The 22,389-nt window shown below is 42.2% G+C and overlaps 3 protein-coding genes across 7 annotated transcripts; all 3 read right to left on the bottom strand.

Moving 5' to 3' along the window:
- Window positions 1-50: 50 nt before the first annotated feature.
- LOC111970930 (abl interactor 2) lies at window positions 51-7,124 on the bottom strand. Of its 2 annotated transcripts, XM_023997696.2 has the most exons (5): window positions 6,925-7,124; window positions 1,562-1,729; window positions 1,199-1,375; window positions 777-794; window positions 51-620 (listed from the first exon to the last, which is right to left on the bottom strand). In XM_023997696.2, the coding sequence occupies exons 1-5, from the start codon at window positions 7,093-7,095 to the stop codon at window positions 390-392; spliced, it is 765 nt and encodes a 254-aa protein (XP_023853464.2). In that variant the 5' UTR covers window positions 7,096-7,124; the 3' UTR covers window positions 51-389. The 2 variants fall into 2 exon arrangements, with proteins under 2 accessions (XP_023853464.2, XP_023853465.2); XM_023997697.2 differs by lacking the exon at window positions 777-794.
- Window positions 7,125-7,281: 157 nt separating this feature from the next.
- On the bottom strand, window positions 7,282-12,405 carry LOC111970928 (cytochrome P450 20A1). The gene is made up of 13 exons (XM_023997695.2): window positions 11,965-12,405; window positions 11,554-11,603; window positions 11,148-11,314; window positions 10,765-10,910; window positions 10,177-10,344; window positions 9,994-10,072; window positions 9,577-9,689; window positions 9,369-9,423; window positions 9,070-9,190; window positions 8,646-8,757; window positions 8,442-8,506; window positions 8,260-8,349; window positions 7,282-8,064 (listed from the first exon to the last, which is right to left on the bottom strand). The coding sequence occupies exons 1-13, from the start codon at window positions 12,034-12,036 to the stop codon at window positions 7,914-7,916; spliced, it is 1,389 nt and encodes a 462-aa protein (XP_023853463.1). The 5' UTR covers window positions 12,037-12,405; the 3' UTR covers window positions 7,282-7,913.
- Window positions 12,406-16,124: 3,719 nt separating this feature from the next.
- On the bottom strand, window positions 16,125-22,291 carry tmem237b (transmembrane protein 237b). Of its 4 annotated transcripts, none has more exons than XM_023997694.2 (14): window positions 22,136-22,289; window positions 21,865-21,906; window positions 20,621-20,652; window positions 20,489-20,502; window positions 20,309-20,380; window positions 19,945-20,079; window positions 19,190-19,289; window positions 18,524-18,681; window positions 18,137-18,260; window positions 17,828-18,019; window positions 17,447-17,520; window positions 17,194-17,281; window positions 16,876-16,997; window positions 16,125-16,370 (listed from the first exon to the last, which is right to left on the bottom strand). In XM_023997694.2, the coding sequence occupies exons 1-14, from the start codon at window positions 22,154-22,156 to the stop codon at window positions 16,306-16,308; spliced, it is 1,239 nt and encodes a 412-aa protein (XP_023853462.1). In that variant the 5' UTR covers window positions 22,157-22,289; the 3' UTR covers window positions 16,125-16,305. The 4 variants fall into 4 exon arrangements, with proteins under 4 accessions (XP_023853462.1, XP_023853461.1, XP_070302052.1 ...); XM_023997693.2 differs by having other exon boundaries at window positions 19,945-20,082; window positions 22,136-22,288; XM_070445951.1 differs by having other exon boundaries at window positions 17,828-18,260; window positions 19,945-20,082; window positions 22,136-22,291.
- Between the last annotated feature and the right edge of the window lie 98 nt (window positions 22,292-22,389).

Below are 22,389 nucleotides of genomic sequence, written 5' to 3'. Positions count from 1 at the left end.
GTTATAAACCATTACATACATTACTGTTATGGACAGGTCTGTAGAGGGGGATACAAACTGGACAGGGACACATAACAGGACAGAGCAACAATAACAGTAGCCCATAACATCAATAAACAGATTTGAAGATATCAATTCACTGGAACGACCACACACCTGAAGAAATTAGGTATGCACATTCATTATATCATCAAACAGCATATCATGTGCCACAGGCTAGCTTTGACCTTTTCACAGAGAGGTCTGCTACGGACCCTTAAATGTCACTGAAGGTCGCTGCTGGGTGTTGCGGGGGTAGCCTGGTCCCTAGCCCACCATATGGTGCTTAGGAGGAGCAGAGGGACACTAAAGCAATCTGTAGCACAAAGGGACACCTGGTGCCTGCATGATCAGARCTTGTCCATTGACAAACATGTTTTAGATGTCTGATCGTGGTTGGCTGAGACTGAAAGCATGTTTTTCTCAAGGACATGAGCAGCATGGACAGGAGTTGTGGCACCTGCCACGTTTACATACCCAATGGTTCCCTTCCCTGACATGGGTGGGCTGGGCGGCTTCTGTGTGGGTGGGTTGGTGCGAGGGAGACCTGCGGCTCCGGCCTTCATGTTCTGAGCACTGGCCTGTAGGACACGGTGAGAGAGGATACAAAAACAACAACAGGGAAGTACTAGTCAACAGAGCAACACAACATAACCTGGGATCAGACAAAACACACTCTGGTCTTACACGCATAACAACGTTGTTTTTAGGGTTTACATTTCGTTAGAAATCCTTACCTTAAACCTTAGCAACCACTAGGTTCATTTTAAAAAGGCAAATAAGTGATGCAAAGAGAGAGAAAGAGAAAGGAGGATTAGTGACTAATAGTGAGAAAATGCAAAGAAACACATGTAGCAATGTTATAGGCCTACAGTCCACAGATGTTGTTAGGGAAGCAGCGAACAAGTCACACACTGTCCTAGTCAAAGTGACTCACACCGTTACCACCACGCCCTCGTGCTTTTCCCAAGGGCCTACTACTGTCTTTGTACCAAACAGGGGGGAGTTCCCCAAAACAGTTGTCGCACTAAGATCAGTGTTTGTCCATGATCTTAGTGCTACAAAAGTTTGACGAAAACTCACTCCAGTACAAAAATGTAAATGTACTACTATCATCAGGAATCCAGTCGGTAAACGTCAATGCCCCACTGCTCCCTACCTTGACTCCATGGCCCATGTCATCCAGCAGGCTGTAGTCAATTGGCTTGCGGATGTAGCGCACCGGCCTCTCTGGATTGGCCGGAGCAATGATCTTATGTGTGCGAGAGGTGTTCTTATTGGTGGTCAGGATGCCAATCTCCCGCCTGGCCACTTTCTCTTTGTGGATGTCCACTGTCTGGGGCCGCACAAGGGGCAGAAATACAAGAAATAGACTTGAACAAAACAGCTTTTTGAACTAAGCCTATAAAGTAATTTTTAGGCTATATGGATGCGTGTTTGTGTGTGTGAGTGAGTGTATTTCGCAACGCGTGCATCCAATGTGTGTGTAGACAGAGTGTTCCACATCCCGGCAGCCGCGTACCTGTGAGATGTGGTTGATGGAGGACTCCATGCGGCGGAGCTGGGAGGCTTGAATGTCAAGCATCTGCAGGACATTGTTGGCCAAGGTGTTGATCAGGTAAGCTACGCTGGCCAGGGACTGGGTGGTGTAGTTCTTAGTCTCCTCCAACGCTCTGTGCTTATCTGGTGACTGAGGAGGGAGAGAGAGAGGATGAACAGATAGACATCAGTAACAGAGAATCGAGAGTAAAGGCAATAACAAAACAATAAAGCCAGGCAGCATAAAAAGGAGAGCATCGATATCATATAAATAGGATCTTGCAGGGACTGAAGGATGACAAGGCAAGCCCATATGTTTTCAGAGGGAAACAGAGTTTCCTGGAGATTAACCTTTCCTTGCTTTTCTGACCACGACTTCCCTTGTTGACAGTATGTACTGAACGACATTACTTTTCTCAAAGGACAACCCTCTACCCTCCCCTTCTGCCCTGAATTCCATGGACGGTGTGTTAAAGACCGACTGAATGCAGGGATTCTGGCATGCGTATCTCTGCTGCTCATTAAGAAAAAACTAGTTTTCAGTCTTGGGGGTGTGGTTCGATGTGGCAGTTACTGATGTTTGTCCCCAATGAAACACCATAGGAACAAAGCCAGTATTACTTCTTCAAAATAGTCAATGATTCTAAGAACTCAAGAAATAGGTAATTAATTTATATTTTTGCTGAGGTTTTACATCTAGTTAAGGTGTTTGGTGCAGTATTTCTCAAGTAAAAAAAAGAGAAAAAAAGTGCAACCTTTGCACAGAAGTCACATCCTTTGCACTGATGGGGAGGTCTGTCTCACTGTCTGCGGTAGGATTGGATAGACCGCAATCACAGCAGCTGTGTATCCCGTGTCAGAGGGCAAGTGAGCATTGTCGAAATCAAAACCCAACCCTCAAGTCATGACAAACTCACTTACAAAACTCCTTTTGGACAAAACTGACTTCATGAACAAAATGATCCTATTTCCACTTTGTAGTCAATGTTGACACTAGAATGAATGTGTCTGACTAATATCGATGCCACATAGGCTGTTTTCTATCAGAGAATATGTTTATTGCCTTCAGATGCACTTTAACAACAGGGAAAACTAGGCAGCCTCAGTCACGAATTCCACATGCCTTACAGGGAGTCAAGAGCACCACTAAGGAATTACATCCATTTTCAAGCATGAAGACAAACAGGTTGTCAGTAATCAAAGAAAGGTGCAGCTGTAGTAAACTGGGATGACAAGAGCGCACAACCTCTCACACTTGTAGCAGTCTCAAGATCAACACAGCATTCTTCAGATCATTTATTCATAGCCAACCTGCAATTAACTCTTACGAAAATAGGTTTAACTCATACAACACAAACTTCAGCAAAAAAATATTGACAAATAGGCCTACATCAGGTAGACCAGAGCACTTCAATCGAACCTCTTCCTAACTGCATGGCTTCACACAGTTCCAACTCCAAGTTGGCTGACTACACAAAGGTAGTAGGCCTGATTACTAACAACGACGAGACGGCCTACAGAYAGGCAGGCAGGCATTCGGACGGCGTGGTGCCAGGTAAACAACCTCTCCCTCAACGTCAGCAAAACAAAGGAGCCGATTGTGGACTTCAGGAGGAACCAGGCTGTCCTCATCAATGGAGACGGTCAAAAACTTCAATTTCCTCTGCGTACACATCTCAGAGGAACTGAAATGGTCAAACTACACGGACACCGTGGTGAAAAAGGTACGACAGCGACTCTTCTACCTCAGGAAGCTGAAGAAATCCAGCCTGTCCCAGAGGACCCTCAGTGTTCTACAGGAGCACCATCGACATCCTACTGTCGGCCCCCCCACAACGGACATTTACCCTGCCCCCACCCCCCAATGGACATTTATCATTACTACAGTTGTAAATATGTATAATCATATTTGTATTGTTATTATTGTTTCATTCTCCTCTCTTTTTGACCTGCACAGTTAGTGCTCGGAGCTTAAGAATTTCACTGTACCCTGTAATTACTTCTGTGACCCTGTGCATGTGACTAATCTAAAACAGAAGAACAGTGATCCATTCTGTGACTAACTATATAGGATAGGCCTATTGGGGAACCAGCAGACTTTCATTGAACAATCTCAGATTAGCCTAATTAAATATCTTGAGTCCTGGATGGTGCAGCGGTCAAAAGCACTGCACCGGAGTTCTGAGGCATATCACAACCGGCTGTGACTGGGAGCCACATAAGAGGGCGCACAATTGGCCCAGCGTTTTCCGGGGTAGCGGAGGTTTTGGCCGGTGGGGCTTTCCTTGGCTAATCGCGCTCTAGCGACTCCAGTTGAACGGTGTTTCCTCTTGACACATTTGTGTGTCTGACAACAGGGTTAAGCGAGCAGTGTGATAAGTAGGCGGCCGGAGGACGCATGACTTGACCTTCGCCTTTCCCAAGTCCATTGAGGAGTTGCAGAGATGAGCCAAGGGACCTAATTCAGGGAGAAATGTGGTTTAAAAAAATATGCTTGTGGCCAAACCACCTCGCGTCTGGTTAGTACTGGGGCGGGAGACCGCCTGGAAATACCAGGTGCCGTAAGCTCCTGAAAATATTTGTTTTAATAAATACCAGTATGGAGTCCGTGCTTGAGTCGTGTGTGTGAGAATGACAGTCATGATCACAGCTGGGCAGAAGCAAGATCACAGGTCAAGACATCTTTAGTCATGTTAATTATTAACTAAACCCAATAATGTCATTGCGCATTCAGTGCCAGGACATTTGAACACTGGTCACTTTAATAATATTTACATACCGTTTTACCCACTTCATATGTATATAGTGTATTCTACTCAAGGTTCATCCTATATAACTACTGCTGTACACACCTTTCCTATTCATATACTGTCCATTAACACKATTACACATATGATTTATATACATATACACCGGACTCTGACATTGCTCATTCTGATATTTCTTAATTAAAATTTGGGGGATGTGTGTGTACCATTTTGTGTTGTTAGGTAAACTGCACTGTTGGAGCTAGAAACATAAGCATTTCGCTGTCCTGCGATAACATCTGCAAAATACACAGTGGCCAGTTTATTAGGTAAACCACCTTGTTCACGAAAATGGTTTGCCGCTACAGAGAGTGAGTCACGTGGCCATGGCTTGCTATATAATGCAGGCACAGACAATCGAGGCATTCAGTTACTGTTCGGTTGAACTTTAGAATGGGTAAAACAAGTGACCTAAGCAACTGAGCGTCGACTAATTGTCGGTGCCAGACACGCCTTTTGAAGCATCTCAGAAACGTCTGGCCTCCTGGGCTTTTCGCGTACCGAGAAGGGTACGACAAACAAAAAACATACAGTCAGCGGCAGTCCTGTGGGCGATAACAGCTGGTTGATGAGAGGTTGAGAGGCAACAATCGTGCAAGCTAACAGGCGGTCCACAATCAGGCAAATAACGGCGCTGTACAACAGTGGTGTGCAGAAAGGCATCTCGGAATGAACAACTCGTTGGTCCTTGTCACGGACGGACTATTGCAGCAGACGACTAAACTGGGTTCCACTCCTATCAGCTAAAAACAAGAAGAAGAGGCTCCAGTGGGCACACGATCACCAACACTGGATAATTGAGGAGTGGAAAACCCTTGATACCAACTGAGCAACATGTACATTCCTCCGAAGAACTCCAGCTGTTCTGGAGGCAAAGGGGGGTCCAATCCAGTACTAGATGAGTACCTAATAAACTGGCAACTGAGTGTATGTGTACGCGGCCAATAAGATTAGATTTGACAGAATTAAAAGTTAAAGAAGAAGGATAAGTTACAACAACCAAGAGCCAACTTGCTACTTAATATTCTGAATAGAGTTATTTGTAACTGTAGGATGAGAAAGTGCATGCACTGCAGCCTCTTTTAGCCTAGCTAGCTTCTCCCGGTTTGATGCAGTCCTAGACAGGTACTACATAATCATATTTGATGATAAATAACCTAGCTATGGCAGCTATTAGTATACTATAGGGCGAGTCGGCTTGGATGGTTGCTGTCTCATCTCTCCCTCCTCCCCATGTCACTTGCTCAAAGTATGGCCCCTCCCCCACCTGCTATAGCAGCACCTCTCTCCCACCTCTTGGCTTTATCAGCTCCATCACTCGGATCGGCCTGGATTCGACCGGGTCTATATGGAATGGGTCTAGTTGTCCTCGGGTCCGTTCAGAACGGGTCTCTATATTTAAAAACGAATTTATGCATATCGGGCCAGAAAGCCCAGATCCATTTCGGAACCCGTCCAACTTTTTGGACCCGTGAAGACCTCTAGTTCCAGGGCAGTGGCACAATTGACAAACGTTTCACACTCGGTGTCAGAACCTCACTTTATATTAGGAAAAACGTACTTTATGGCATGACTAACGTTATGAACAATTTAGCTTGTTCTGCCACTGCCAGATCCACCAGTAGTCTATGAAACACAGATTTATTTTCCCACTCTACAGTCAGTAGWACAATAAGTTCGGCATTGATGATACAGGGTGTCCTGTCCAATCTTCCTATCCAATCTGCAGTGACTTGCTTTGGCACACATAAGGCTGTAACATTAACATTAGCTAACTAACGTTAAATATTGGCAGGAGAAGAACGCTTACAAGTGCCACACATGGTATATATAATTTCTTCACGACCAATGTTAACAGCTAGCTAATGTTGACATGAGTTGGGAATTTCAAACCCGTGCCACTGGAGAATTTGACAGCAATGGCAGCTAGCAGTGCAGCTAACTAGAAACCGTGGCTAGTTGGAATTAGCTAGCTCGTTTGCTATAGTCATAATTCGTTTACTTGTGGCTTATTTGGTTTTCTTCTGGTATCAGAACGTGTCCCATCATTTGAAATCCAATGAAATGCCTTACTTATTTACCTTAGCTGAATACCTTGTGTACCCCATCACGACACTGTCAATCATGAAACCAGCTGTGCCCAGATAATTCGTGCTAACTCAGCTAGTTAGCACAACTAGTTAGCTAGCTAACTAGCAAGCATTATTTGGTTGGATGTAAATAGTTAACGAAGTCAAGTTAGTAAAAATACTAACAACTACATAAACGTTTGAGAAATGACGACACATGTATGATGGTTGGAGAACGGCAACCAATGTTTTCAAATTAGGAAAACCATAGCTAGCTAGCTACGTTCCGCATGAAGTAGCTAACTAAGGTTAGCTAGTTATCTATAGCCTAGCTTGGTCGCGCTAACAGGAGCACCCTTGCAGTTGAGTCGCTGCACCTCATCGGCAAAGCTCGTAGCCATCACCTCGCATACCGTTAAAGATGATACTCGTAGAATATATAATTGATCATGTTATAAAATTATCATTACCTGAACATAGTTGCTTTCGCAATACTCGGCAACTCTTTCCAAATTGGTAAAACTATCTAATAAAGCACTACGTCCAGCTGGAATCTCCTCTTCCAAAAGCATTTGTAACTCCGCCATTTTCACATCTTTAGCAATCAATGCATYCCAGATCCCAGCCTCTCCAACGCTCATGCAGAYGTGGCGTTGGGCATCCCAAGTATGACGGAGTGTATGACAATCTGTGACAAATTTAAGTGGATATGATATCTAGATCTTTGCTCTTTCAATTCCTTGTCAATTTACATTGTGACTGGTGTAAATTATGAGAAAACCTCAAGATTCTGTTTTGAAAGGAAATAATACCACCTGGAAAAAGGCTGTTAATAATATTATTTTTATTTTAAACAACCAATGCTAATGTAGCGATACAGGGGAAACAGGGCTGGGGATTGAACCAGAGACCCTGCAGATACAGAGTGAGCACTTGTTGATAATAATGGCAKAGATGTCTTGAAGGTGGCAAGATATGCTCACAACAGTGGGGCTGCAACAAATGTGCAAAATATTATATTCCTATCCTAACACAAGAGTAGTGTAAACTTTATTTTAAAAATGAACTGTCAAAAATGCCATATATCTGGGGGAGTGGGGACCACGTGTTTTGGAAGGCAGTTCAGCTGGAATGTTGGTTTAAGGCAAGGTTTAAGACAATACATCAATGATCATGTAACTTGAAAAGATAGGTACTGATCCTCATATCGAAATAGGCGGAACAAAAAGCTACTTCAGGTGTTAGCTCAAATGACGAGTCGCCATTGGCAATGACTTGAGCTAATCAAAACCATGTTCAAGAGCTGACTGACAAATAGCCCTACAAAGCGCGCCATCATGTTTAAAGTTATTTTAACAGTTCCACTCGGTCTAGAATCTAGGCTAACTGACAAGCACCTTCCCAAATAACACAGTTCCTCTTCCACAGATGGAGTTTGAGACAAATGTCCACTGTTAGTTTAGCTTCTTCTGCTCACAGTGATCCATGTGTCATCTTTAGGCGTTGACACCAGCTCAGATCTGGCCTCTACCACCTGTCCCTTTACCTGATGCAGCTTCAGTTGGCGCACTACAGTGCTGAGGACGACAGTGGCCACTGTGTATGCAAACCTGAAAGGTGGCAAAATGGTGGTATAAAAAGTTAGTTACAAGCCCACATCCTCTCCATTTCCTTTCATTTGATACTGTAGAAGAAATATGGTAAAACTGTATAAGAAGTTGCTCCTGTGTAATTACAACTAGAAAATGCCCTAGCCCCTTGGTTAATCTCAAGTGCACGCCACTATCCTTTCCCATCCCCGTTACCTCAGCTCAGGACAGGCCTGACTCCCTGAGAATCCAAGCAGAGAGAAGCTTTTCCTGGCTGAATCTTCTGTGAATCGATCTGGGTCAAACCTGGATGGACAAAGTGCAAGAAATCAAAATCGGTACCAAAAATATCCAGCAAAAATTGCCTCTTTAGTTGGCAAAAATGCATATGAACAGACTTGTAGGGACGGCTCCAGGTGTCTGCATCCTGTAGGACTACCCCAAGGGCATAGATCACCAGTGTCTAAAAGAAACATAGGAATAAAGTGTTTTCATTATTCACTTTAAACTTCTGTTCATTTTACATCCACAAGCACTTGCTGACTGTGACAGTGAGATGTGGATAATAAAGGGACTAAGTAGGGAAGAGGAGAATAAGATACCTCTTTAGGAATAATGTGCTGATCGACTTTGCCTTCATTTTCCTGGAGCTGGGCTGCAATGGGCGTCAGTTTGGCTGTCCGCACAGTCTCGTTCAAAACCTGCTGGAAGTACCTATAGTATAGAAGATGCATTTGATAGGCATGATAACATGTATCTATAAATATACCTTGAAGACATGCCACCATGAGGATACCATGAGGATACCTGCCCCTTCTGGTGTGATCGACCAGGMTTTGAACCCGGGTGTCATGTGGACCACAAGGCTGTTAGCCCCTGTTAGCTTAGGCATCAGCTCAGGAAGCTCACACCAGTCTTCAGGTCTCATATAAGGTACTCATCATGCAAGAGTGGATCTGAAACACCTCTATTACACTGCATCACATCGTTGATGTTATTTGGCTGTCAGACAGAGTCAGAGGTCACCTGAGCTGTGGGATCTTATCCAGAGAGACAGGCTCAGAGCCCAGAACATCCTCCAGCTCCTGATGCAGCTTCTCCTGAACTTCCTCTGACGTGGACAGGAAGTGTACTGCCCAGATGCACACTGGGAAAATATTACAACCACAAAGAGAAACATCAACAGTTTGTGAGAAAGATTTTCTGACAGAATACTAACCAAATGTATGATTTTATTTGTTCAGAAAAAAATGACGATTGGATACASCATAAAAGCTGCAAGTTCTAACGTAGATAGGCATAATCTATTTATTACTAGTACTCACAATTAGCTGTGATGACACAACCTGCCAGTGTGAATACCATGCTGTCCTCCATCACCTACAAAAGAGAATCAATGAAAACAAGAATTAATTCAAACAAAAGTAGGAAGAAAGTTTTATTTTCCTCTACACGTGAGTAACAGCAACAAGAGGCTCTATGCTCTGCCCCTATGAGTCCATTCTCCTTATAATTAAGGAATCTGTGCATCACCTGTCTATCTGTGAGGTTGGACTGGAGAAGAGRGTCCACAAACGCTGTCTGGCTCRTTTGTCCTTTCCTGTCTTTAGCCACAGACATAAGCACTGTTTCCATTTCTGCCAGCGCTGTAAAAAAACATAATCAAATCAAATTTATTTATATAGCCCTTCGTACATCAGCTGATATCTTAGTGCTGTACAGAAACCCAGCCTAAAACCCCAAACAGCAAGCAATGCAGGTGTAGAAGCACGGTGGCTAGGAAAAAATWATGTACTTAGCACGAGGACAGAGAATTTATACACATAGGGAGATACTCTAACAATCTCTTTTTTATTTCAGATACATTCAGTAAGGAAGTGGAAGTTCTCTTAATGCTGAGATGTACATGTAACACATATGATCCATAGCAGTGAACTAGTTCTCACTCACCTCTCTCATAGTGTTCCTTTCTGATGGAGCTCTTCTCCATGGAACCGTCCAAATAGCCTTTTCCGATCTCTGACCAGATCTGACAAGTAAAAGGAATTATCAGTGAAAATCTGCAAACAACACAGGTCGTAATGGGCATCTTTTCACAAGAAACGGTGACTTTAAATGTGACTGCTAACTCACWGCCTCATGGTTCTTTCGGAAGCCGATGACTTCAGCATCATTCCGGAAGCGGTCACCCAGAGCGAGTTGAGTGACAGCCTTCATGGCCAATCCTAGCAGATGGGCACAGAGGGGTGTGTGCTGGTCCTTAGGGAAAGACTTCCACTTCCCCACTAACTCCTCCACCAGCTAGAACAGGACAAAAGGGAAGGGAGGGAGACAGAGAGTGTGTGTCAATGGGAAAGGGGGATACCTAGTCAGTTGTCCAACTGAAKGCATTCAACTGAAATGTGTCTTCCGCATTTAAACCAACCCCTCTGAATCAGAGAGGTGCGGGGGGCTGCCTTAATCGACATCCACGTCTTCGGCACCCGGGCAGAACGACAGATTTTTACCTTGTCAGCTCGGGGATTCAATCCAGCAACCTTCCAGTTACTGGCCCAACAATCTAACCACTAGGCTACTAAACTATAACATCCCAGGGAAGTGAGCACAAAAAGCTTGAGTAAACAAATACTAAATGGATACACAAAAACATAAGAAAGTATTGCAGAATACTACAGCCAAATATACAAAACTGCCAAATGAGCCATTGTGTAAGAGGCAAACCTTCAGCAGCAGGGGAAAGTTTTCCTTCAGGGTGTTGTTGAGGGCATTCTCATACAACTTCTTCCTCATTACAGCCTCTGTGGCCCCTCCACCCATTCSTGACTGGTACCCTAGCAACGACTTCAGCATTGTCTCAAATGAGTCCGCTACAAGTAAGGGTAGAAGATGTCACAGTGGAAAACATGTTACTGTTTCTTAATTTCAAAACAACACTGTACATGTAAAACAGAAATCACCTGAATCTGTTACAACGTCTATCGATACCTGCATTCCACTTAGAATGGTGCAAACTTTTAAGCATGCATTTTAAGTGGTATGTTAGTAGGGACAGAGCACATGTTACCCTTTCCTCCCAATAGTTTCCCTCCCTCCCCAATACTCACTAGTCCTGTTGGGGTTGATGTGCTGCCGTAGCTGATCCACTGAACCCAAGCTGACCACAGGGCGTCCTCCAAACCAGAAGGATGCCACAGGACCAAACTGTCCATGTAGACTAGCCAGAAACTCATGCAGACTGCCTTGGTTCACTATGTCTTGTAGATTTCCATCCCTAGATTAAGAGAATGAGACAAATAAACCAATATGAACCTAGTGTATGCGCGCTGATCTAGGATCAGTTTTGCCTTTTATATGGAGATGAATAGACAGGGGGATCTGATTCTGGATCAGTACTCCTACAGAGACGCTTTATAAATACAGGCTCAGGTCAAGTGTGGTGACCTTACCTGAGGGCTAAAGAGAGACAGTACTTAGAAAGTTGTAAAACACATCTTGTCATAGGCTACTCACTTCTCTTCTGTAGGGTTGAGACCTGGTATACCAGAAGCACTTCTTGATGACTTGATTTAAAAAAATAATCACGCATGTTACATTCAGTTTCAAGAGAGACATATCATAAATGAAACATGACAAMAAATGGGGTGGGGTTTACATATTCTAAGTCCATGGCAGTAACCTCTAAAAACTTGAGCTTTGAACAAAATATTTGTCCACTCCTTTGCCATATGTTCTACAATTCACTTAAACTGCTGAAACATTTGAGTACTAAAAGTAGATGCATTATATGTTCAGTGATTTGTTAACTGTCATGTCACTGTAAAACTGTGCACAAAGTTAGCAGCTTACACGTAGCTAGTAATGACATTGGTGGATATACGATGTTGCAAATATTGGCTAATATAAGCACAGGCATTGACTTACTGGATACAAATAGAGGACTGCGCCGATCAGAATGATGACAAAAGTCACTGCAAATATCGCAAAGTCCAGCATGTTTGCTGGTGTTACTCAAAAAAACGTTTAGATAGATAGCTAAAGGAATACTATACATACGGTATAGCGACCACGTCTACGGCAGCATCACCACTCCGTGTTCTACTGCAAAGCCTGCACAGTCAGTGATGCCAGAGCAATGCATCTCAGAGGGCATGGATAAATCAGAACGCACAGAAGCAGATCAAATCTAACTACAAAACGTTACTAGCTACTTGATCTGGCATAGCACAATTGGTAAAAATTAATTCCGTAGAAAGATGGATTTTCACCTATCCAGATAACTTAGTGATTGGTCCTAGCCAGGTCCTACTTAGACCTAGGCAAGGGAGGAAGCAATGGTCCATTTCCCAAAAATAGGAACAGCACACTTTTTGTATCCAGTAAGTCAATGCCTGTGCTTATATTAGCCAATATTTGCAACATCGTATATCCACCAATGTCATTACTAGCTACGTGTAAGCTGCTAACTTTGTGCACAGTTTTACAGTGACATGACAGTTAACAAATCACTGAACATATAATGCATCTACTTTTAGTACTCAAATGTTTCAGCAGTTTAAGTGAATTGTAGAACATATGGCAAAGGAGTGGACAAATATTTTGTTCAAAGCTCAAGTTTTTAGAGGTTACTGCCATGGACTTATATATTCTGGGCAATATCAAAAGTGTCGGTAGATCATAAGTACGAGAGCAGATAGAGAAGAGCAGATACTGTTTTAGTATCTTACTTTGATCACCCTGTTGCAAGAAAACACTTGTAGTGTATTTTAGGTTTAAAAAGTTTTCTGAAGTTTGTAATTTTTCCACTTTAAAATTTCTGACTTGATTTTCCCTTACAATAAAAAATAAAATAAATAAACCCCTACAAAAATGCCCATTAATTATAATCCACATCAGTGGCGATTTTAGCATGTAAATCTCGGTGGGGCAAAAAATATATATGTGGGATGCATGCCAGCAAAGCCGCTACACAACACAACACTAAACAGCACATTGATTGCACTATACAACTGCCGAGCCTAGTCTGGCAGCGAAACAGTTCTTTCAGCCTCATTTATTGCCTTTAAAAAAAAACATAGCTGATATGGCTGACTTGCTTAAACAAATGTGGGTTCTACTGACAATTGAGATGTACAAACTATGGCATAAGAGGCAATCCGTAATTTCGATGAAGACATTAATGAGCGAGCTAGGACTGACGTAGTCATTAAAACTATTTGTTCAGCACTTTTGGAAATGTACAGTGACAGATTCAAAACATGGGCCACACCAAGTCAGGACCTGCAGGATAAATAAAGGGGGCATATAAGCAGACAGTGAAAGCTCTTACAATATTTGATGATTACATTTCTCAAAAACAGGTTATAGGCTACATGTGCACCACCAAATCAGAACAGTAGGTGAAATTAAGGTGAAAATAGACCAAATTATTAGGGTGGGCTACTTAACAGCTTACTACACAACATGCACTTAGTATTACTTTCTTAGCTACAGTATACATATCTCCCTGGCATATTGCATCATTTATGCAGCAGCATATAATACATTTTTGGACTCGCCTTGTAAATCCGGAATTGTAAATCCGGCCTCTTTGTCGTTCTTTGATGACAAAATTTGCCCACGAAGGACCGCAGCACCACCTTCCTGTTTAAGTGAGCACATCACAACAAGGTGAGTCCAAAAAATGTCTTATATGCTGCTGCATAAATTATGTAATATGCCAGGGAGATGTGTATACTGTAGCTAAGAAAGTAATAGTAAGTGTATGTTGTGTAGTAAGCTGTTAGTAGCCCATGTGCCTCACCCTAATAATTTGGTATATTTTCAACTCTTAATTTAGATTAAATTTACTGTTTTGGCTCGGTGGTGCACATGTAGCCTATAACCTGTTTTTGAGAATGTAATCATCGAATATTGTATGTGCTTTCATTGTTTGCTTATATGCTCCCTTTATTTATCCTACAGTTCTGACTTGGTATTCAGGGGAAACACTGTAAGAACGGCCCATGTTCTGAACTCTGTCGCTGTACATTTCAAAAGTGCTGAACAAGTAGTTATATTGACTATGTCTGTCCTGGCTCGCTCATTAATGTCTCAATCGAAATTACAGATTTCATTTTATTCGTTTGTTGTCCCCTTATGCCATAGTTTGTACATCTCAAATGTCAGTAAAAAACACATTTGTTTAAGCAAGTCAGCCATATCAGCAGTTTTTTAAAGGCAGTGAATGAGGSTGAATGAACTGTTTCGCTGCCAGACAAGGCTCCACTGATAGCCAGGTGTAGCGGGTGTTGGGACAGCTTTATGTAGGCCCTAACAGTTTGTGGGCACCGTTTGTCACCGTTAAAGTGTAATTAATGTATTGTTTAGTGTTGCGTAGTGACTGCTGGCATGCATCCCACTTTTTTATTTATTTTTGCCCCACCTTGATTCACATGCTAAACTCGCCACTGTACGACATATCTCATACGTACAGCACATCTCATAAACGAATGGTTTTGATCGCCTGGAACTTTTGGAAAATAATCTTCTTTCCACCATGCTGTTCTGTTAATAAAACGATTACTAACTTTACCCTCATTTAATAATGAAGAACTGTTATTGGGTAAACAATCTACTTGTGAATATAGTTGAATCCCCCGTCCTACAATGAATGTCAAGACGATTATGACAATATTTATTTTCAAATGTCACGGTTATTGTCCGTCATTGTCGGGTACACGACTATACGATTTTTGTGCCAGCCTTAGTTCCAGTGCAACAAATTTAACAGGATTTGATTTAACAGTGTGGTAATGGTCTGGTTTAATTTTGTGGTATACAGAGCCTTCAGAATGTATTCACACTCCTTGACTTTTTCCTAAATAAATTGTGTTACAGCCTGAATTTAAAATCGATTAAGTTTAGAGGTTTTTGTGTCCCTGGCCTACACACAATAGCCTATAATGTCAACGTGGAATGTTTTTTGAAAATGTATACTAATTAATAAAAATTGAAAAGCTGTAATGTCTTGAGTCAATAAGTATTCAACCCCTTTGTTATGGCAAGCCAAAATAGGAGTAAAAAAATAAGCTTAAGTCACATAAGTTGCATGGACTCTGTGTGCAATAAGTGTTTAACATGATTTTTGAATGACTACCTCATCTCTGTATCCCACACACAATTATCTGTAAGGTCCCTCYGTCAAGCAGTGAACTTCAAACACAGATTCAATCACAATGACCAGGGAGGTTTTCCAATGCCTCGCAAAGAAGGGCACCTATTGGTAGATGATAGGTATAAATACAAAGCAGATATTGAATATCCCTTTGCACATGGTGAAGTTATTAATTATACTTTGGCTGGTGTATCAATACACCCAGTCACTATAAAGATGCTGGCGTCCTTACTAACTCAGTTGCCAGAGAGGAAGGAAACCTCTCAGGGATTTTACCATGAGGCCAATAGTGACTTTAAAACAGTTTGAATTTAATGGCTGTGATAGAAAACTGAGAATGGATCAACACTGTAGTTACTCCACAATACTAACCTAATTGACAGTGAAAAGAAGGAAACCTGTACAGAATACAAGTATTCCAAACATGCATCCAGTTTGCAACAAGGCACTAAAGTAATACTGCAAAAAATGTGGCAAAGCAATTAACTTTCGTCCTGAATACGAAGTGTTGTGTTTGGGGCAAATCCAACAACACATTACTGAGTACCACTCCATATTTTCAAGCATAGTGGTGGTTGCATCATGTTATGGGTATGCATGTAATCATTAAAGACGGGGGTTTTTCCAGATAAAAAATAAATAATCAGCGGAATGGACACGGCAAAATTTGAGAAAAACCTGATTTCAATCTGCTTTCCACCACACTGGGAGATTAATTCACCTTTCAGCAGGACAATAACCTAAGACACAAGGCCAAATCTACACTGGAGTTGCTTACCAAGAAGACCGTGAATGTTCCTAGGTGGCTGAGTTACAGTTGAATACTTGAAGGCACTCTATTTAATGGTGTGGTATATAACAAGACACAGCCATAAACTACAAATGGTATGTTTGGTTTAATGTCCCCAAAATGAAATTTAGAAGCATCTCAGTGGGATAACATTTTTATTATTTCCAATGGTAATCAATACATTTGACAAAACAAGCACACATTCGGGTCATACAAAAATAAACTGCTTATTGCCACAAACAACGTGTACATTTTGTGTTGGCTGATAAAATACGGTACAAAAAAAGACGTGCCAGCAAAAATTGAAAAAAAATATTCCTCAAGTAGACATTTCTGATTTCTCTTCTGGTCTCAAGYACTCGATCTCCATAGCCATTAGGAATCCTGGTTAGGAGATAGAGAGATTAMAAGCCCATGTTCTTTCTAAAGGCAACTGACATACAAAGCTTTTATACACCTGAAAAATGAAAACACATCTCTGAAGGGACTAACATGTGTGTCATTCGGTAAGGTTGCTGAGTGTGTGTACAATCCAGTCAAATTGCTGTGGTCTGTCTGAGGTGCTTTGTTCCTTCTAGTAATTATATATCTATGGTGCATACAATTTCAGTATGGCGTATACAAAACATATTAAACAATATATATAGATAAGTATTGAGACCGTGGTAACATATAGGACTGAGCATGTCAACAATGTCTGTCGCAATTTATGTACGCCTGAGTAGGTGTTGTTGTTTTTCGTAGTCTTTTTTCTTTCGCCTCTGTTTATTGTGACTGTTGTGCAGTAAGTCTCTGTCAATGTCATGTGGAACTACGTCTGTGGAAATGTTAAGTTGCTGTTTGTTTAATTAAATCTACAAAAACAAAATTAAAAAAACTTCAGCCTCACCTTCGGTGTAGTCCATCTCAGGCCTGGCAGAGATGAAGATCCAGGCCATTCCCACCAGCACAGCCACCACCAGGTTTACTATGATCCACGGGTTCAGGATCTGTTGCTCTGACCCAGGAGGCCTGGAGATGGGAGGGGGTTGTAAAAGTCACAATGCTTTTTTGTTTGTTTGGCTGGAGTCAGAGGAACAGAAGAAAAGGGGGTTCTCTTCTCTCCGACTCCCAACAGTGATACTGCTGAGTAGCATAATCAATATACAAGAACTAACTTAGAACTGCATGTTAATATCAAGATAATAAGAACAGTTAGTTAGCACACCATAAGGTCTCGTTAGCACTGGGGTACAGGTTGATGCGGTCACTGGTCATCTGTTGGCTGAGAGAGAGGACCAGAGCTGAGAAGTACACTGCAGGAGGAGAGGGAAAGTTACTTCAGTAAAATGACCATTTGCCAAGGCCAGAGAGACAAAGTGCTTGCTGGGCTGGATCATAGGCTGCATCATATACAGGTTGGCTCCGTCTGTCCTGAATGAATGAATTGAGTAACATACTGTAAAGATGTTTTCACTCACAGAAAGAGGCTAGAGCAACTGGGTCCAGGGTGACAAACTCTCTCATAGCCATGGCGCCTTTGGCCAGATTCACCCTGAAATGGAAAGAGAATGAGTCTCTCTCCACACACACACACACACACTGGGGAGGGACGGGGCACACTGGGGTATGTTGTAAAATGTGCAAGCCTGTAGCTAGAGAAGGAGATGTGTGTGTGTGTGTGTATGTGTTTGTGAGGGGGTCCATTGATGGAATAGAACGACAGTGCGTTGTATACATACACACACAAACACCTCCTAGCTCTAGCCACAGGCTTCCATATTTTCACAACAAAGGGCACATTTATTTTGGGCCTGACCCAAAATAACAACAATGTGCCACACAGACACCCACCTCCTTACCTGTCAAAGGCTGACACAGTGCTTATAGCCAGTAGCAGGTAGAAGAGAGACTGTGCAGGGTAGGCCAGGCTGTGGTACTGCTGCAGTAGGTTAGGCAGAGTAGTGAGATGTTTTCCTGCCAGGGCATAGATCACTATGATGTTCCACACTGCATAGCCTGCTAGGAAGCCGTGGCAGAACAGCCCAATCCCCCTGTATATTAGAGAGATAGAGAGATGTGATATTGAGGGAACATTCACACACACACACACAGGTAGACTCACACACGCACAAACACACAGTCTTTCAAACAGACACCTGCACACACACCTGAAGCCACCATGTACCCTAACGGACACATCCTTGGTGGTCCACATCTTCTGGATGTCCATTAAGTTGTCCACCTGATCGCTGGGCTTCGGCCTGTCTGACCGATCGGCCGCTTGAAACCTCTCTGAAAGTTAAACAACACATCATTTTCCAACATAGAAGACAGGACACACAAGGATGTCCAAAGAATTCATATAAGGCCAATTTTTCAAGACACACGCAAGACTAGTCCTCGACCAAGTAAGGCTTCCAATAGAGGTTTTCCATTGCAATTGTTTCATAGTCCAGGACTAGGTTAATTCATCTGTGTCCTGGAAACGAACCTATACTCTTAAACTCTACCATGTACAGCTAACATAAAATAACAGAAGGAAGGGGGACACTCACTGCTCCTCTCTACAAACACCTTCCCCACAGGCTGGCTCTGTCCCAGGGGAGCAGAGAACAGGGAATGCTGGGGGATGGGTGGCTGAGCGTCTGTGATGATGTCATCGTCCTCTACATCAAGCTCGTTGACGTACTGCGTCTCTGACACTTTCGACTTCCTAGGGAGTCGATACACCATAGATCAATCCAATTTGATTTGTCATATACATGTGATTAGCAGATGTTATTGCGGGTGTAGCGAAATGCTTGTGCTTCTAGCTCCGACAGTGCAGTGATATCTAACAAGTAATATCTAATAAATTACACAACATACACACAAATCTAAGTAGAAATGAATGAAGACTATATACATATGGACGAGTGATGTAACAGCGGAACAGACTAAGATACCGTAGAATAGTATAGAAAACAGTATATACGTATGAGATGAGTAATGCAAGATATGTAAACATTATTAAGTGAACGAGATACCGTAGAATAGTATAGAAAACGGTATATACGTATGAGATGAGTAATGCAAGATATGTAAACATTATTAAGTGAATGAGATACCGTAGAATAGTATAGAAAACGGTATATACACACGAGATGAGTAATGCCAGATGTGTAAACATTAAATGACTAAGATACCGTAGAATAGATAGGCCATATTATAGTGTCTCTTACTTCTTCCTCTTGGGTTTTTTGGTCACTTCTTCCCCTGCCTCTGCTGTGTTCTGGACCAGTCCATCCCCATTCACCAGGTCAGCCTGGTCATCCTCCAGGTCTGAGACACAAACAAGCGAATGAACAACGCTCCACATGTAACTTAATACATTTCACAAATACAGTAAGTACAACTATGACATATAGCCTATAAATGGTTATGGTAAAACAGAACGTAATGTATTGAATATAAGTGGAATATATTCTTAACCATGCAGAAGTGATAATAAATAATACACAAACAAGATAATGTTTGAGTTACAAATGTAGGAAGAGTAGGTATATGGTTCCCCCGAGGCATGTTGTTTACCTATAGTCAGGCCTGTTGTTTACCTATAGTCAGATATGTTGTTTACCTATAGTCCGATATGTTGTTTATACCTATAGTCCGATATGTTGTTTATACCTATAGTCCGATATGTTGTTTATACCTATAGTCAGATATGTTGTTTATACCTATAGTCAGATATGTTGTTTATACTATAGTCAGATATGTTGTTTATACCTATAGTCAGATATGTTGTTTATACCTATAGTCAGATATGTTGTTTATACCTATAGTCAGATATGTTGTTTACCTATAGTCAGGCATGCTGTTTACCTATAGTCAGGCATGTTGTTTACCTATAGTCAGGCATGCTGTTTACCCATAGTCAGGCATGCTGTTTACCTATAGTCAGGCATGCTGTTTACCTATAGTCAGATATGTTGTTTACCTACGGTCGCTGCCTTTTTCTTCTTCTTCCTTCTCTGTGGTGCAGCTTCCTGCGACTCGGTGGTCAAGGCCTGGATGACCTCAGATGACCTGCGACTGCTCAGACCCCCCATCTGGGCCATCTCCATCCCTGGGTCTGCTGCACATACAAACAACACAACTCTCTTATTATATACTTGAGGTGTACTTACTATGTGGCTCAAGTCATTACTAGTACTTCAACAGTTTATACATTATAATTTGACAGTGGAATGCAAGCTTTATAATTAATTGATAGCTTGAAGGTGCCTCCAAAAGTTGGAACAACGCTGTTCACCAGCAGTTCAACAGAAGGAGCTCCCGAGAACAATTCCTTTTCCACCCACCCTCTGGGCTTTCTACACCATCCACCTGACTCTTCAACTTCTTCCTCTTGCTTTTAGGGACCGGCATCTCGTCTACATAGGAGACAAAACAGGTTAAGAAAWCTATATCCAAGCCAGCAGCACCAACCTAAATTCAATAGTTAAATTATCTATTACAACATCCTTCTGAAGGCAACTCACCACCTGTATCTTGACTTCATGCAGTTGTTCAAATGCCATACATAAAAAAGGGAAAGAGAGAGCGTGAGAGATGTGATACTGTTTCAACTCATTTATCCCCGCAGAACAACAGCATAAGGAGGCGAGACTCACCTTGACATGGGGGGCAGGGCACGCTGTCCACGCTAAAGAGGACAAGGAAGAAGAGAATGAGGCTTGGACAACATCTTACATAACACTCCTTAAAGATTAGTTAATATACTTCATTATTTCAAAAAATATGTTTTGCCTTTATTTAACTAGGCAAGTCAGTTAAGAACAAATTCTTATTTACAATGACTGCCTACACCCCCGGCCGAACCCTCCCCTAACCCAGACGACGCTGGGCCAATTGTGCGCCGCCCTATGGGACTCCCGATCACGGCCGGTTGTGACACAGCCTGGGAACGAACCAAGGTCTGTAGTGATGCCTCTAGCACTGCAGTGCCTTAGACCGCTGCACACTTGGAAGGCCCTCAATCCATACATGCCAAGAGATAGGAACAGAGGGGAACCAAGGAACAACGGAACCGAGCAAGTGGTTGTACAAAGCTCTCTCCAAAACTTGCTTTCAAAGTAGATAACACTCCCAGTCTCAAACAGTACATTTCTCCAATTTATCTTAACAATAAAATCCTCCAAAACTCAACAACCTGTACTCAGAAAAGAGAGTCCTTTTCATACAGTTAGAAGATCCAATAGTACCATGGCCCGGTTTCCCAAAACTAGGCCCAGGACTGTGTATGAGAGAGAACTTACCGTGAGTTGTTTTCTCACCATTACATCCAAGAATCAGGAAGGACTCTGAGGATATTCCTGTGCCACAGCCTTGGTGACACTGCCTAATCCTGGGCTAAATCTGCAGTAGGCATCTGCCAAGGTACTGGAATACCAACCAATCAATGCATAGATCAGATCAGACTATTCAGACCTGAGGGATTTGACCCCTTGAGGTATGACGTGAAGAAGACCCACAACAAAAATAGCCTACACTAAACTACACCTTTATTGATGTAATAATTTGGTGTAAGAACAATGTTGATGATTATTAGGGGCCGCCGTTTTGAAGTGACATTAGCTACATCCACCTCTTCATGGTGTTGTTGACCTTTGCTCCTAATGCTGTATGGTTCTGCAGCAAGGTCCTGCTTTGTTGTTGTTGGGCCCTCTGCAGGTTGCTGAGAGCAGAAACCAGAGAGACCTATGGAAACTGGCTGTCTGAGAGCAGTCTTTTGACTGGGCGTGTGCTCATAGGCTACCAATGTGCTGCATACTAGCTAGTTACAAGTCGAAATACACTTAAGATGTATGATATGGATGGTCGTGTAAGTGTAGTATGCGCAGCTAATGGTAAGTACCTGTGGAAGAGGCGGGAGGTCCCTCCGTCGCGTGTTTTGTGCCTAAATAAATATTTTTGATTAAAAAACAAACTGGTCAACTGGAATATGAAGAGAAAAAAAATCACTCGTTATAACGAATTTATAGATAAATAGTTATAGCTAACTAAGATATAACGTTAGCAAATGATAACTAGGTAACGTTAGTCGGCTAAATTAGCTAGCACATTTAAGCTAGAGCATCCTTGTGTTCCGACCTTTACAAGATTAAACTAGCTAGCTAGCTACATACCTGGAATCCTCCTGTGTCCATTTCTGCGCGATACCCTTTTAAAACAGAACCCAGATAAGAACTAGCTAGTTAGCTACCTAGCTGTTAAAACGTTTTGGGCTTGTAACGTCTGCATGTTGGTTGCCACGCTGTTTACCCGACCTTGCCATGACAGTGATTTTTAGCTGAAAAAATAAAAAGGAACTTCCTGTTTTCAAAATAAAAGCCTTCTCTCTTCTGCACTTGTTGACACAGAAAGCCACACAAACACATAT

This window comes from Salvelinus sp. IW2-2015, linkage group LG12, assembly GCF_002910315.2.
Source record: "Salvelinus sp. IW2-2015 linkage group LG12, ASM291031v2, whole genome shotgun sequence".
Classification (NCBI taxonomy): domain Eukaryota; kingdom Metazoa; phylum Chordata; class Actinopteri; order Salmoniformes; family Salmonidae; genus Salvelinus; species Salvelinus sp. IW2-2015.
This window is presented reverse-complemented; position numbering and strand designations above follow the sequence as displayed.